We start from the raw sequence: 14,156 nt of genomic DNA on the forward strand, positions 1-14,156 counted from the left end.
TGAGCGAAACGGTGACTGGTACTGACTAGTATATATTCCATTGAGGGAAACTAAGTTTCATATCTGCTCAAGAGCCCCCCTGGTGGTTGAAGAAAAATCCACATATATATGAAAAAAAACACTGAATGCTCTCTGGTATTGTTCAGCGGGCCGGACCAAATGAGGAGGCGGGCCGGATCCAGCCCGCGGGCCGTAGCTTGGGGACCCCTGCTGTAGAGTTTTTACCGTTTGCATTCTGTGCTATTTCACTTGTTTGTAGTTTGTTGTCCCCTTCCTTTGTGTGTGTGTAGAAATGCAATTAAGTAATGTTAGAAGTTAAGGACATTGTTTCTTTCTGTTTATTCAATGTCACATGCTGTTCTTATTTTTTATTTTAATTATGTAAAGCACCTTGAAATGCCTTGCTGCTGAAATGTGCTATACAAATAAAATTTGATTGTTTATTTAGCACAGCATTTCAGTTTTTACCCTTAATTGATAGCATACTTTGTTCACGTGTGCACTTAAGAGCTACCCAACGTGGGTCTTTCATCTCGTGTATTTATTTAGAAACGGGATGTTTGTATCAATCAAATCAAATCAATCACATTTTATTTGCACAGCACATTTCAGCACAAGGCATTTCAAAGTGCTTCACATAATTAAAAAACAGAGATACAGAAAATGCAACATAGAATCAACAATAAAAACAACAAAAAAATTAGTCAAGTTCCATCAATAACTATAATTGAGAGTGTTTCAAATAAAGTCTTAAACAGGTTTGGGTTTTTGTCGAATTTGCATCCATAGGCGGTGTACCAATTACATTCATAATTAAATTTGTAAATGATTACGTTTCAAATACAGTTCTAACCAGGTGGGTTTTTAATCAAGATTTAAAGGCTCTCAGTGTTTCAGCTGTTTTTCAGTTTTCTGGAAGTTTGTTCCAAATCTGTGGTGCATAGAAACTGAATGCTGCTTCACCTCGTTTGGTTCTGGTTCTGGATGCAGAGCAGAACCAGAACCAGGAGATCTGAGGGGTCTAGACTAGGGCTGAAACGATTCCTCGAATGATTCGAGTACCTCGATTACTAAAATTCCTCGAGGAAAATTTACCTGCCTCGAAGCTTCGTTAATTTATGTTTTATTAGTTAGCGCACCGTGTTCCGGCCGGGACTTCATTTGCGTTGCGCGGAGCTCTCACTTCCGCCTCTGAGTTGTTGACAAAAGCTAAATCTCAGCGGCATAAAGTCCAATCTTCAAGATTGGCCCGTGGGGATTTTATTGATTGATGATAATGCCCGACTTTTTATCGTTTTTTGGGGAACCAATAAGCATCCTTAAAATGACTGGGGGAATGCCTGGAGTACGGCAGCATTTCTCCTCCGGGGCTGCTGGTTGAAAGCGAACGGCGGGAAGAGCGCTGAGGTGAGCGGATAGCCTGAACAGGGCGGGCGGCTGAGTAGCTGATGCTTACCGTGTAAATGTAGCTTTACCGACGAACCGCACAATAAATTTCATATCCCGGTCTGAAGAAACGGGTGGTGGAGCGCATCGTACATGGCTGGTAGATGAGTTTCTGAGTGTGACCAGTGAAGGTGTCGTAAATATCCCGTATTGCTTCCCCCGTGTTCGTCCCCCGGTCTAACGGTTCGTCAGTCCGCTGGTCTATTTCCTCCCCTCCACCCCATGTTCGTTCATTCGCCCTCTCCTCCCACTCCAGGCGGCATTTCCCGTATTTTCAAACCCAAAGCGTGACAGGTTAGGTGGCAAGGTGAGTTTAATTAATCTATTAAACTCACTGAAGATGAATACATAAACTAAAAGCTGGATTGTAGACATTTTTTATAAGCATATTTGTGAGCCTGCCTCTTTGTTATTAAATTCAATATAATTTCAGATTTTTCTATAACTTTTCTTCTGGTTAACTTAGAAAGTGAGCTATTATTGTTACAGGTTAGTTTTCTAAACTACAAAAAAGCAACTGTTAGGGATGCTCAAATGTGAAAAATTGGACTGATATTGATATCTGATAGTAACACCTGTATTATGCCAGATTTACCAATATTTCATTTTAGAATTTTTTTTATCCGATTACTCGATTAATCGTAAGAATAATCGATAGATTACTCGATTACTAAAATATTCGTTTACAACAGCCCTAGTCTAGACGGTTGGTACAGCAATAACAGATCTTTAATGTATTGTGGTGCTAAACCGTTCAGTGATTTATAAACTAACAACAGTATTTTAAAGTCTATTCTCTGAGCTACAGGGAGCCAGTGTAGGGACTTTAAAACTGGTGTTATGTCTCCATCTTCCTGGTTTTAGTGAGAACAGCAGCAGCAGCTTCTGGATCAGCTGCAGCTGTTTGATTGATTTATTAGTCAGACCTGTGAAGACGCTGTTGCAGGAATCAATGCAGCTAAAGATAAACGCATGGATGAGTTTCTCTAGATCCTGCTGAGACATCAGTCCTCTAATCCTGGAGATGTTCTTCAGGTGATAGAAGGCCGACTTTGTGACTGTCTTAATGTGGCTCTGAAGGTTCAGGTCAGAGGTCATCACTACTCCCAGGTTTCGGGCTGATCGCTGGTTTTCAGTTGTAATAACTGAAGCTGATCATTGATTCTAGTTCGCTCCTCTTTAGGTCCAAAGATAATAACTTCAGTTTGTTTCTGTTCAGCTGGAGAAAGTTTTGGCTCATCCACACATTTATCTGTTCACAGCATCTATTCAGTGATTGGATGGGGTCAAAGGTCGCCTGGTGACATCGTGATGTAGAGCTGTGTATCATAGTTATGGTAGCTGATCCTATTTCCTGCTATAACCTGAGCCAGTGGGAGCATGTAGATATTGAAAAGAAGGGGTCCTAGGATTGAGCCTTGGGGTACCCCGCATGTGACCTTTGACCTCTCTGATGAGAAGTTTCCGACTGAATCAAAGAAATCCCTGTTCTTTATGTAGGATTCAAACCAGTGGAGCACTGGACCGGAGAGTCCGACCCAACTCTGCAGTCGATTCAGTAAAATGTCGTGGTCAGCACTGAGGTCCAACAGAACCAGAACCAGCACTGTGGTTCTCCCACAGTCTGTGTTTATATGGATATCATTGAACACTTTGGTTACCACAGCATGGCCAGTCTTCATGCTGTGGTAACCATGGAAACCAGACTGGAAGGAGCCAAAGCGATTCATTATTGTTAGGAAGTTATTTAACTGTTTAAAAACTGCTTTTTCAATAACTTTGCTGATGAATGGGAGGTCAGAGGTCAGAGGTCGGCCTGTAATTCTGCAGTAGTGATTTGTCTAGATCAGGGGTGGGCAGTCCTGGTCCTGGAGGTCCGAGTCCTGCAGCTCTTAGACGTCTCCCTGGTCCAACACACCTGGATCCAACAGCTGAATCTCCTCCTCAGTGCAGTCAGGTTCTCCAGTCCTGCTAACGACCTCATTATTTGACTCAGGTGTGTTGAAGTTGAGACACATCTAAAAGTTGCAGGAGACCCTCCAGGCCTGAAGTTGCCCACTCCTGGTCCAGATTGTTCTTTTTTTTATCAGTGCATAACAGCTGTTTTCAAAGCCTGGGGAAAACACCTGAAGACAGCGATGAGTTACTATTTGGATCAGATCATTAATGACAGGCAGGACTTTCTTAAAGAAATGTGTGGGTAGGACATCCAGACAGCAGGAACTGGAGTCAACATTGAAACGGAATTGAAAGTGGTCGGTGACTTGAATGTTGAATCAACGTTAGGATTTCAATCTTAACTGACTTTATATTAATGTTGATTCAACATTGATTCAACTTTGCATTAAATTATCTTAATCTACAAAATCATGCAAAGTTGGCATTTTTTATGAACTTTTAATGGAACTTTTAGACCAACTTTGCATTAAAAGTGTCATTATTTACCGAATGGCACTTCATGACAACTGTCATAAACATAAAGACTCCTTTATGTTTATGACAGGTATTATGTCATGTTTTTGACAGTGTCATGTCAGTCTTTGCACACCCCTTCAAATACAATGTTACCAAACAAGGTACCTTGGCTCAAAAAAGGTTGAAAAACACTACTTTAAATGACCTAACTACTACACCTAGACAGTTGAAATTTGGACTGGATTATTCTCCTCTTAAAGCTGAATATTTAAAACCATGATTTGGATTTGTGAAACTTTTATCTGATTTGTGAAACTTCAGTAAAGGGCGATTTTACCACTTTTCTGCATCCGAGTTGCACTAGACTTGCTCCAGCTCCAAAACTACAACAGCTAGACTCTTCAAACCTGGACCAGATTGTTATGCTCTTCAAGCCAAATATTTCTTACCATGTTTGGGATTTGTGAAACTTTTATCTGATTTGTGAAACTTCAATAAAGGACAATGTTCACCCTTTTTTTGGTCTTGGTCACATGAGATATGCTCTAATTCCAAAACTACAACACCTAGACTCTTCAAACCTGGACTTGATTATTCTGCTGTATTTTTGCATCCGAAAAATACAGCAGAATTTCAAGCCTGGAATAATCAAGTCCAGGTTTGGATTTTGTGAAACTTTTTTATGATTTGTTGAACTTTGAGAGAATGGTTTCAGTCCTGTTTTGCTTCTGGATCACATTAGATCTTCTGCAGCATCAAAATCTATACGCCACTCCAACATCTATACTCTTCATTGTTGGAGTGGCTTACTTGTATGTACCTGGCTAAACATGTTGATGACTCTGTGACATGACAACAATATCCCTCAGTGATGAGGCATCTTCTGCTGTTTTGGTTGAGCAAAGCAGGAGGGACGACCCTGTTTTTATTTGCTGCATTTCATTTGTTTGCATCTCTTTTGTGTTTGCATTTTTTCTCTGTTTGCACCTGTTGGCCACCGTATATTTCCCTACCAAGCTGCAACATAAGCATAAACATAATGCAGTTAGTTTACAATAAATAAGTTAAGATAAAAGTACCGTAGCTTGGCTACACTTACCACAAACTTGCTGAGAGTTGAATAATTAAATTCTGAAACAGGTTGCACCAAGCCAGCTGCTAAGCGGCTATGTGGTTGGGTCATACCAGTCGTGTAAAATGGGGGAGGTGGACCACCTAACTCCTGGTAGTGACTTCTGGGTGTTTTTGTGTCAACATATCACATACAAATAGTCAGTCATAATATTTACAGACAAGTAAGAAAATGTACATAATGGAATCACAACCCAATGTTGTCAACACATAGTGCTTAAGTTAAAACGTGATTGACCTTCATCTAAAGTTAAAGTTGTTTCACCTGGAGCCCAAGGAGGAGGGGAGGAGAGTGGAAAGGGGGGAAAGGGGTTGAGGGTTAGATGGGGCAGGTGAGGGGTGGGCGGTGGAGGGAAAGGGTTGGGGGGTTTGTTTACAATCGAGGTCAGTGGTGGTGGAGGGGTGCGACAAACGGCTTACATTGATTGAACATTTAGATTCCTGTATTTTCCACACTATAAGGCACACCTAAAAACTTTCAATTTCCTCAAAAGCTGACAGTGCGCCTTATAATGCGGTGCGCCTTGTATATGAAAAAATGTTTTAAAATAGGCCATTCATTGAAGGTGCGTCTTATAATCCGGTGCGCCCTGTAGTGCAGAAAATACGGTACTAGTTCTTTCCCAAATCTTGCTGAACTGAAACACTGCATGTTTTCAGTTCAACAAAACCCTGTTAATCAGCTGTCAATTAAAATCATGTATGGAGGACCACTGCTGAAAAACACTGGATTCGACGTTGGCATTACAACTATTAAAATTCGACCACAAAACGACATTGATTCAATGACACAGTTTCAACGTTAGTTAATTGGCTAGAGGTGGATGGTTGTTTTATAGTTGATCCACCGTCAGTCATCGACCTCAACCAAAAATCAACCATTCTGACTATAATTCAATATTGAATTACCATCGTGTGCTATCTGGGTAATTATGAAATAAAATGCAGTTCAAGGAAAGACAGTTCTACAAAATGTTTTTAAAATATTTAACATCTATGATTAAAGTTGTGTGTTGGACAGATTTTTTTTAAAGAATCCAATCCAGTAATGATTTGTTCTTTTCTGTACTTTGTAACTGAGCTCATTTTTTACCTTTCAGATAAAAGTAACATCTAAATTAGGTTTTCCAACATGGAATAATTTTGCCTTAAAACATTTACTTTTAAAGCTTCTTAATATCTTTCCTAATTCAGTGATTAACTTCCTGTTTCTGCAATTTCAGTGTCTGAGCTCAGACTGGTTCTGCTGGGAAGCAGCTGGTCTCAGAGGAACTCAGTGGGAAACTTCATACTGGGAGAGGATGGTTTTAAATGCGAAACTCAATTCTGTGTGAGAGTCAGTGGAAAAGTGGAAAACATGAAGATATCTGTCATCAACACTCCAGACCTTCAGTTTCCCACTGCAGACAGCCTGACAGAGTTTATCACAGACTGTGCTGAGGTCTCTGCTCCTGGACCTCATGTGTTCCTGCTGGTTGTTCAACCTGAAAACTTCACTGAGGAGGAGAAAAACAGGATCTACAGAGTCCTGAAAGCCTTCAGTGATCGATCATTTGATCATTCATTCCTAATGATTCTCAAGCCCAGACTAAAGTCCTTCTATAAGCCAGTTTCTATAAATGAGGCTCTAATTAAGGAGCTGATCAGAAAATGTAGATACAGACACTTAAAGATGGAGGAAACTGACCTTCCAGAGCTGCTGAGTCGGTTTGGTCAGATTGTAAAGGAGAACGATGGAGAACATGTGAGATATGAAGAGTTTGAAGAAGCAAGAAGCAGCTTGGAGGATCCTCATCAGAACCAGGGAGGAAAAGCAGCAACAGGTTTTATTACAGCTGCTGTTAAATCTGCTGGTGAGTTCAGAGACTGAGATTAATGATAAAACTTTGAGACATCATTTATTTTTATTTAACTTTTTATGCTAATGTTTGTTTGTAAAGGTCTCAGTGCTCAAATGCCCAGGACACATCTGCCACATGAAGGTGAGTAAAGGGTTGGAGTCTCTTCTCTACCCTCACTGCTCACTGTAACTTATAAATTAACTTCACATGAAGAAACCGGAGCTTTGATTAAAACAGTTCAGTCATAGATGAGCCATGAAGAGATGAAGGTCAAATAAATGTGTAAGAAAACTCAACTAAAGAGGAAATATGGAGTTTGGTGGTCAGTTCTTCATTATGATGGTTCTCATGTTAATGTGTGAAGAATCTGCTGAAACTTTTATCACCAAACAGAAGAAAAAATGTGAGGAGAGTCAGAAAGCTCAACCTGTGGTGGTTTTCTCCAGCATAGATGTGTTAACACTAAATAATTAAAAAGAAAACAAAGTGGACTTCATCTCTTTAAAATGTTTGATTTCTCATCTAAAAGTTTCCTTCTGCTGTAAATACAGTTGGAAATGGTAACATCTAAATAATGTTTCAGATCACAGTTTCCTGCTGACAGTGTTTCTAACAAACTGCAGGATTTGGAAACTTTTCCAAACTAATATAAGTTGGACTTTATCCCTCTATAGAATTTAATTATTCTTATTAAATGCTATTATAATTTTAACTGGAGCCTGTGGAGAATTATCCATCTCTATGCTGAGTTCTTGATATATGAGGTTGAAGAGTCAGTGAGTTGAATTCATTTATTAATACCAAAATACAGCTGGTCCATTTCTCATGGTACCTTTAGGAGCTGGAGACAAAATGGCAACAGTTGGCACATCCCTTTGTTAGCCTGAATCTAAAGACGTCGTTCCCTGGTGTGTCTCATCCTTTAACCTGAGCTGTTTCCCAACATGTCGTTTCCTTTAGCTTTACAGCTAAAAAGATGGGAAAAACACAGAATTATTTATTCTCTCCAAACCTTCAGGCAGTTTGAATAGTCGTATCATCACATAATTTTCTGTTCTCTTGCAGCATCTGATTTCAGGATCGTGATGTTGGGGAAAAGTGACAATAAAAAGACAAAACTTGGTAATTTGATCAGTGGAGAACAAGAATTTCATCCAACCAAACACAGTGTGGCCTCCTGCAGAGAGTGGAGAGGAAAACCAGTAACAGTGGTGAAAACTCCTGACATGTTCAATCTGACTGAGGAGAAAATCCAGAGAGAAATGAAGAACTGCATGAGACTCTGTTACCCTGGACCAAATGTCCTGCTGCTGCTGGTCAATCCTTCAAAATTTACCGAAGAAAACAGAGAAACCCTGACTTTCATCCTGAGTTTGTTTGGTCAAGATGCCTTCAGACATTCAATGATCATCTTGACACATGAGAATAAAGGAAATTCTCCTGTCAGTGACCTGCTCAGGCTGGTTCAGGGAAGATGCTACAACATAAATACTAATGACAGCAGTTTGTTAATGACACAGATTGAGACGATCATAGAGGAGAACAGAGGAACATATCTGACCTGCAGAGAGACCAGCAGATCCCAACGTGACCAGCTGAAACCTCTGAACCTGGTTCTGTTTGGTCCCAGTGACCCACTGAAGGCGTCAGCAGCCAAGGCCATTCTAGGTCATGAGGATCTTCCTTCACAGCGTGTCAGAAAGCAGGGAGAGGTGTTTGGACGTCAGGTTTCTCTGGTGGAGCTGCCTGCCTTGGGTGGAAAAGCTCAGCAGGAAGTGATGGAGGAATCCTTCAGGTGTGTCTCCCTCTGTGACCCTGAGGGTGTCCACGCCTTCATCCTGGTCCTACCTGTGGGTCCCCTCACTGATGAAGACAAGGGAGAGTTACACACCATCCAGGACACATTCAGCTCCAGAGTCAATGACTTCACCATCATCCTCTTCACCACAGACTCAGATCCTGAACATCCTGATGTTGGTAACTTTATAGAGAACAAGGACATCCAGGATCTCCTCCAGATCTGTGGAGGAAGATATTTAGTTCTGAACATCAGAGACAGACGGCAGATCAGAGGACTGATGGAGACGGTGGAGAGAAACAGAGAGAAACTGTTCAGTTATACAACTAAAACATTATTATGGGGCCAAATGGAGGATAAACTGCAGCTACAGACTGAACTTCAGCAGCTTAAAGGAACAAGTCCTGACACAGGTAAAGACTTCATGACTAAATGTTTTCTACATCTTTTCTACCCATATGGATTTGTGGAGAATTGTCCGTTCACAAGCTGCTTGATACATGAGGTTGAAGAGTCGGTGAGTTGAATGAATGAATTTCATTTATTAATACCAAAACACAGCTGGTCCATTTCACATGGTACCTTTAGGAGCTGGAGACAAAATGGAAACAAGCAACAGTTTGTGATCTCCTTTGTTAGCTTATCTAAGCTCTGCCCTAAAGAGGGCGTGTCATTTCCTTTAGGTTTAGCTTAGCAGCTAAAAGAGAGACGAAAAACACAATTATTTATTCCCAACAGATTCCATGTCTTGAGTTTTCTGTACAGTTCTTTATCAGCTCAAGTTTTAAAATTGCTTTATATCTAAACTACTTCACCGTATTCGAAGCATCAATTTAAACAAAAGAAGACCAACGCATACAATAAAGTTAAAAACCTTTTCTAAAAAAATGTTGTTCAATTCACTGGTAACTAATAAAAATAGGATTCTGAGGAATAAAAAAGTGACAATCCCATTGATCTGAGAAAACTTTGATAAATATTTTGAAATAAGTGGATAAGTTTAAACAAAGAACAGAAGTTTTAACCTTTTTTTATTTAATCAAATTGTCTCTATTTATGACTAAGTTTCCTAAAATGCAACAAAGTTTCTCAGCACTTCTCTATTATAACAGATTCTCATATTATCAGTTAATTATATGACTTGTTTTCTGATTTCACAGAGCCAGACTGCCTCAGGATTGTTCTGATAGGGAAAACCGGCAGTGGGAAGAGCTCATCAGGAAACACCATTTTAGGAACACAGAACTTCTTTTCCAAGTCGTCTCAACATTCAGTGACTAAAAACTGCCAGAAAGAGCAGGGGAAGCTGGACGGCCGTCCGGTCGCTGTGGTCGACACTCCTGGTCTGTTTGACTCGACTTTATCTAATGAGCAAGTCGGTGAAGAGATGGTGAAATGCATGAGTCTCCTGGCTCCTGGTCCTCATGTTTTCCTGCTGGTGATTCAGATCGGCAGGTTCACACCAGAGGAGAAGAAGACGTTAAAACTTTTAAAGCAGGTTTTTGGAAAAGACTCTGAAAAATTCACCATCATCCTTTTTACAAAAGGAGATGATCTGGAAGAAGAAAAGAAGTCGATTGAAGAATATTTAGAAAAGGAATGTGATGATTCCTGTAAGAAGCTGATCTCTGACTGTGGAGGAAGATACCACGTGTTCAATAACCGTAAAAAACAGGATCGATTTCAGGTCAGAGATCTGATCAGAAAGATCGACACCATGGTGAAGGACAATGGAGGAAGTTTCTACACCAACGAGATGCTGCAGGAGGCTGAAGCTGCTATAAAGAAGGAAATGAAGAGAATCCTGAAGGAGAAAGAAGAAGAGATGGAGAGAATGAAGGAGGAGATGGAAAGAAAACATGAAGAAGAAAAACAACAAATGAACAGAAAAATGGAAGAACAGAGAGCAGAAATAGAGAGAGAGAGAAAACTGAAAGCCGAACAACTTGAGGAAATGGAAACAAGAATAAAAATCATGCAAGAACAGAGAAGGAAAGAACAGGAAAAAAGAGAAGAGGAGGAAGAACGACAGCAAAAACAGTGGGAAAAAATACAAAACGTGTTGCAGGAAAAAATAGAGTTAAAATCAAAAGAAAAGGAGAAAATCAACAGAAAACTGGAGCAGAGCAGAGAAGAAATGAAAAAAGAACTAGAAACCCGAGAGAAGGAGAGAAGGAAGTGGTGGGAAAAACGACAGAAAGAGGATGAAGAGAGACGAGAAGAAGAACAACAAAAACTAAAAAAGCTTCAAGAGGAATTAGAAAAAGAAAAGGAAGAATATGAAAACCGGAAAAAAGATGAAGACAAAAAACAGAGAGAGCAAGAAAAGAAAGACGAAGAACTGAGAGCTAAACAAGTTAAAGAAATGGAAGAAAGGATCAAGAAGGAGCGAGAGCAGAAAAAGAGAGAGCAGGAAGTTAGAGAGGAAGAAGACAAGAAGAGAAAAGAAGAGGAAGAACGACAACGACAAGAATGGAAAAAAGAACGAGAAGCTTTGGAGAAAAAGATCAAATCAGAATCAGAAGAAAAGGAAACGATCGACAGAAAACTGGAGGAGAGCAGAAAAGAGATGGAAGAAAAACGAGAAACCTGGGAGAAGGAGAGGAGAGAGTGGTGGGAAAAACGACACAGAGAGGATGAAGAGAGACGAGAAGAAGAACGACGAAAACTGAAAAAATTTCAAGAGAAATTTCAGAAAGAAAGAGAAGAATATGAAAACCAAATTGAAAATGAAAATCAAAAAAGAAAGGAACAGGAAGAGAGAGAGAGAAAACAACTTAGAGAAATGGAGAACAGAATCAAAGAGGAGCAGAAACAGAGAAGGAAAGAGCGGAAAAGAAGAGAAGAAGAAGATAAGAAACGAAAAGCAGAGGAAGATCGACAGCAGAAGGAGTGGGAGAAAAGACAACAAGCTTTAGAGGAAAAGATACAACTGGAATCAGAAGAAAAGGAGAAAATCAACAGAAAACTGGAGCAGAGCAGAAAAGAGATGGAAGAAAAACGAGAAGCTTTGGAGAAGGAAAGGAAGGAGTGGCGTGAAAAACGACAGAAAGCAGAGGAAGAGAAACAGAAGGAACTAAAAGAGCTTCAGGAAAAATTTGAGAAGGAAAAAGAGGAATATGAGAAGAAGAGAAAAGAAGACGACCAGAAGAAAATGGAACTGGAGAAAGAAATGAAAGATTTAGAGGAAAATCACAGGAACACCACAGAGGACATGAAGAGGAGATATGAAGAGGAGGCCAGAAAACAAGCTGAAGAGTTAAACGACTTCAAGAAGAAATATGCAGAACTTCAAACTCTGGTGGAAAAACATGATGAGGAACTAAACACTATGAAGAAAAACCATGAAGAAAGAATGCAGAATGAAACTGACGAGAAAAACGAAATGACTGAAGAAAACCGACAGAAACAAAAACGCATCAAAGAGTTAGAGGAGCTAAAACAGGAGAAGGAGGAAGAGTTGAACCGTCTGAAGAACAAGTTTGTGGTGAAGCATTGCACCACATCCTGAGCGTCAGCAGCTCCACTCGTCCTTAACGGACATGATTTCATTCTGGTCATTTCATTTGGTTTCATTTTTATTTTTTAGATTTTGAAAAAAAATATCTGAGTTTAGTTTAATGAGTAATAATTCTTACCAGAACTTCATATAAATTATTTAGTGTCTCTGTTCCAGAATGACATTGATCTTTGTTTGCAATAAAGATTTGGATCTGAGAAATCTGATTGCTTCCTGTTACATTAAAGGTTCTTGGTAAAGTTCATTGCAGAGGCATATTAAAGAATGACAAAAATGTTTACTTTATTTCCAGACAAAAAGTCCATATCATTTAAAAATAAGATGTAAAATAAATTCTGATTTAAATCAGACATGAAAGTTTGGGCTGATGCTCATCACCAGCATATGGATAAAAGCCAGTCTGCTGTCATTGTTAAGAAACATAAGTAACAAGCTTTGACAGCTTTGTTAGTTTTTATTTTCATTTACCTGAACCGTTATTTGTGGAGAGACATAATAGCACTAGGGTTCACCACTCATGACTGTAGATTACAGTCAGGAACCTTGTGACTGTTTAGGACTTGGAAGTTTAGTGGTTTTGAACATGAAGTTATTTATTTTCATTTTGAAATAAACAGACAGAAACTCCAGAATTTGACTGACATCCAGTTAGTTTTAGTCATCTATCTATCTATCTATCTATCTATCTATCTATCTATCTATCTATCTATCTATCTATCTATCTATCTATCTATCTATCTATCTATCTATCTATCTATCTATCTATCTATCTATCTATCTATCTATCTATCTATCTTGGTGATTCCTACATAAACCTGCCTTGTTCTGGTAGAGAATAAATAATGTTGTTAAAACTTGTTTGCAATAACATTCAATCTAATTGAACTGAAGTTAAAATTCTAAATTTTAAATAATATTTCTTTTTCTTTTTTGTGGGACAAGTGTTAACATAATATTTGCAGGTGCCAAAGGAGGTAGAGGTGCCAACATTTTGTACCAATCAGGTTTGCTAATCTGTGTCGTCCTGGTGTCCTCTGGGCTTCTTTACATTAAACCAGTTGGCTCTGAGATGGAGCCACGTTTTTCCATGTCATCTTCATCTCCAGTGGTTTTACATTTTGAGGCTCCTCTGTCAAGACATGCTTGTTTTTCATGAGGAGCAGCTTCTTCGTAGGCTAATTGGTTAATTTTAACAGTTTGTTCAGTAGTTTTATTAATACATTATTACTTTGTTGTATTTCAGAAGTGCAGTGTGTTTAATAGCGCCCCCTGGTGATTAGGAACCAAAATACAGATCACTGGTTTTGTTTAGGTGTTGTACCAGTTCATTCTGACTAAGACCAACTTCAAATGTTCATGTTCACTGGTCGGCACCTGAGCATTTTAAATGAAATTCACTCTTCCAATATGAACAGATGTTTGTCGACCTTTGAAAACCCAGGAAACCTTTTTATTATTTCATTTAAAATGAGAGCAGCACAAACAGAAATCTTTGCTGCACAAACCATCACAAACAGCTGAGTTCACCAATCATAAGGTGTGGGGATGGTTGACCTTTCATGACCTCTGGAAACATTTAAAATCTCTAAAGCAAAAGCTGCACAAATGTTTGACACCAATTTCATTAGATTTGAAGAAGTTTTGGGCCCAGAGTCACTCAGGTATTTGGACATCATTCAGTATCTTTGAGGTGACAGTTTAGCAGCTTTATTAAACTCAGGTTGTGTGGAGAGATCTGGGAAGAAACATTTTCCTGTTTTCAGTTACAGATAAACCAAAAACACCATATTGGAGAGAGAATACAGATCAGTGTCATAAGATGTGGCTTGTTTTGGTGAGGATGACCTGGTGATGTCATCCAGTTATGGTTGGTTGGACCCAGGTTATGGTGAAGATGATGGTTTAATGATGACTGAAGAGAACAGAGAACCAGGCAGCACAATGAGGCCAGGAACTGAAACACACTGTTAGAGCTGGGAGGACAACGAACCAACGACAACAAAGA

At 39.4% G+C, this 14,156-nt stretch overlaps 1 protein-coding gene across 1 annotated transcript in view; it reads left to right on the forward strand.

Annotated features, from left to right (window-relative positions):
- LOC106913819 (uncharacterized) overlaps positions 1–12,352 on the forward strand; it is a 28,244-nt gene extending 15,892 nt beyond the window's left edge. The window contains exons 3-6 of the mRNA XM_088008575.1: positions 6,216–6,845; positions 6,933–6,974; positions 7,899–9,044; positions 9,792–12,352. Of these exons, the coding sequence (XP_087864701.1) occupies positions 6,216–6,845; positions 6,933–6,974; positions 7,899–9,044; positions 9,792–12,142 (4,169 nt within the window). The 3' untranslated portion in view covers positions 12,143–12,352. The remainder of the gene's footprint in view (positions 1–6,215; positions 6,846–6,932; positions 6,975–7,898; positions 9,045–9,791) is intronic.
- Positions 12,353–14,156: the final 1,804 nt, after the last annotated feature.

This window comes from Poecilia mexicana, unplaced genomic scaffold (genome assembly GCF_051168715.1).
Source record: "Poecilia mexicana isolate PSO_F unplaced genomic scaffold, ASM5116871v1 scaffold_9, whole genome shotgun sequence".
Taxonomy (NCBI): domain Eukaryota; kingdom Metazoa; phylum Chordata; class Actinopteri; order Cyprinodontiformes; family Poeciliidae; genus Poecilia; species Poecilia mexicana.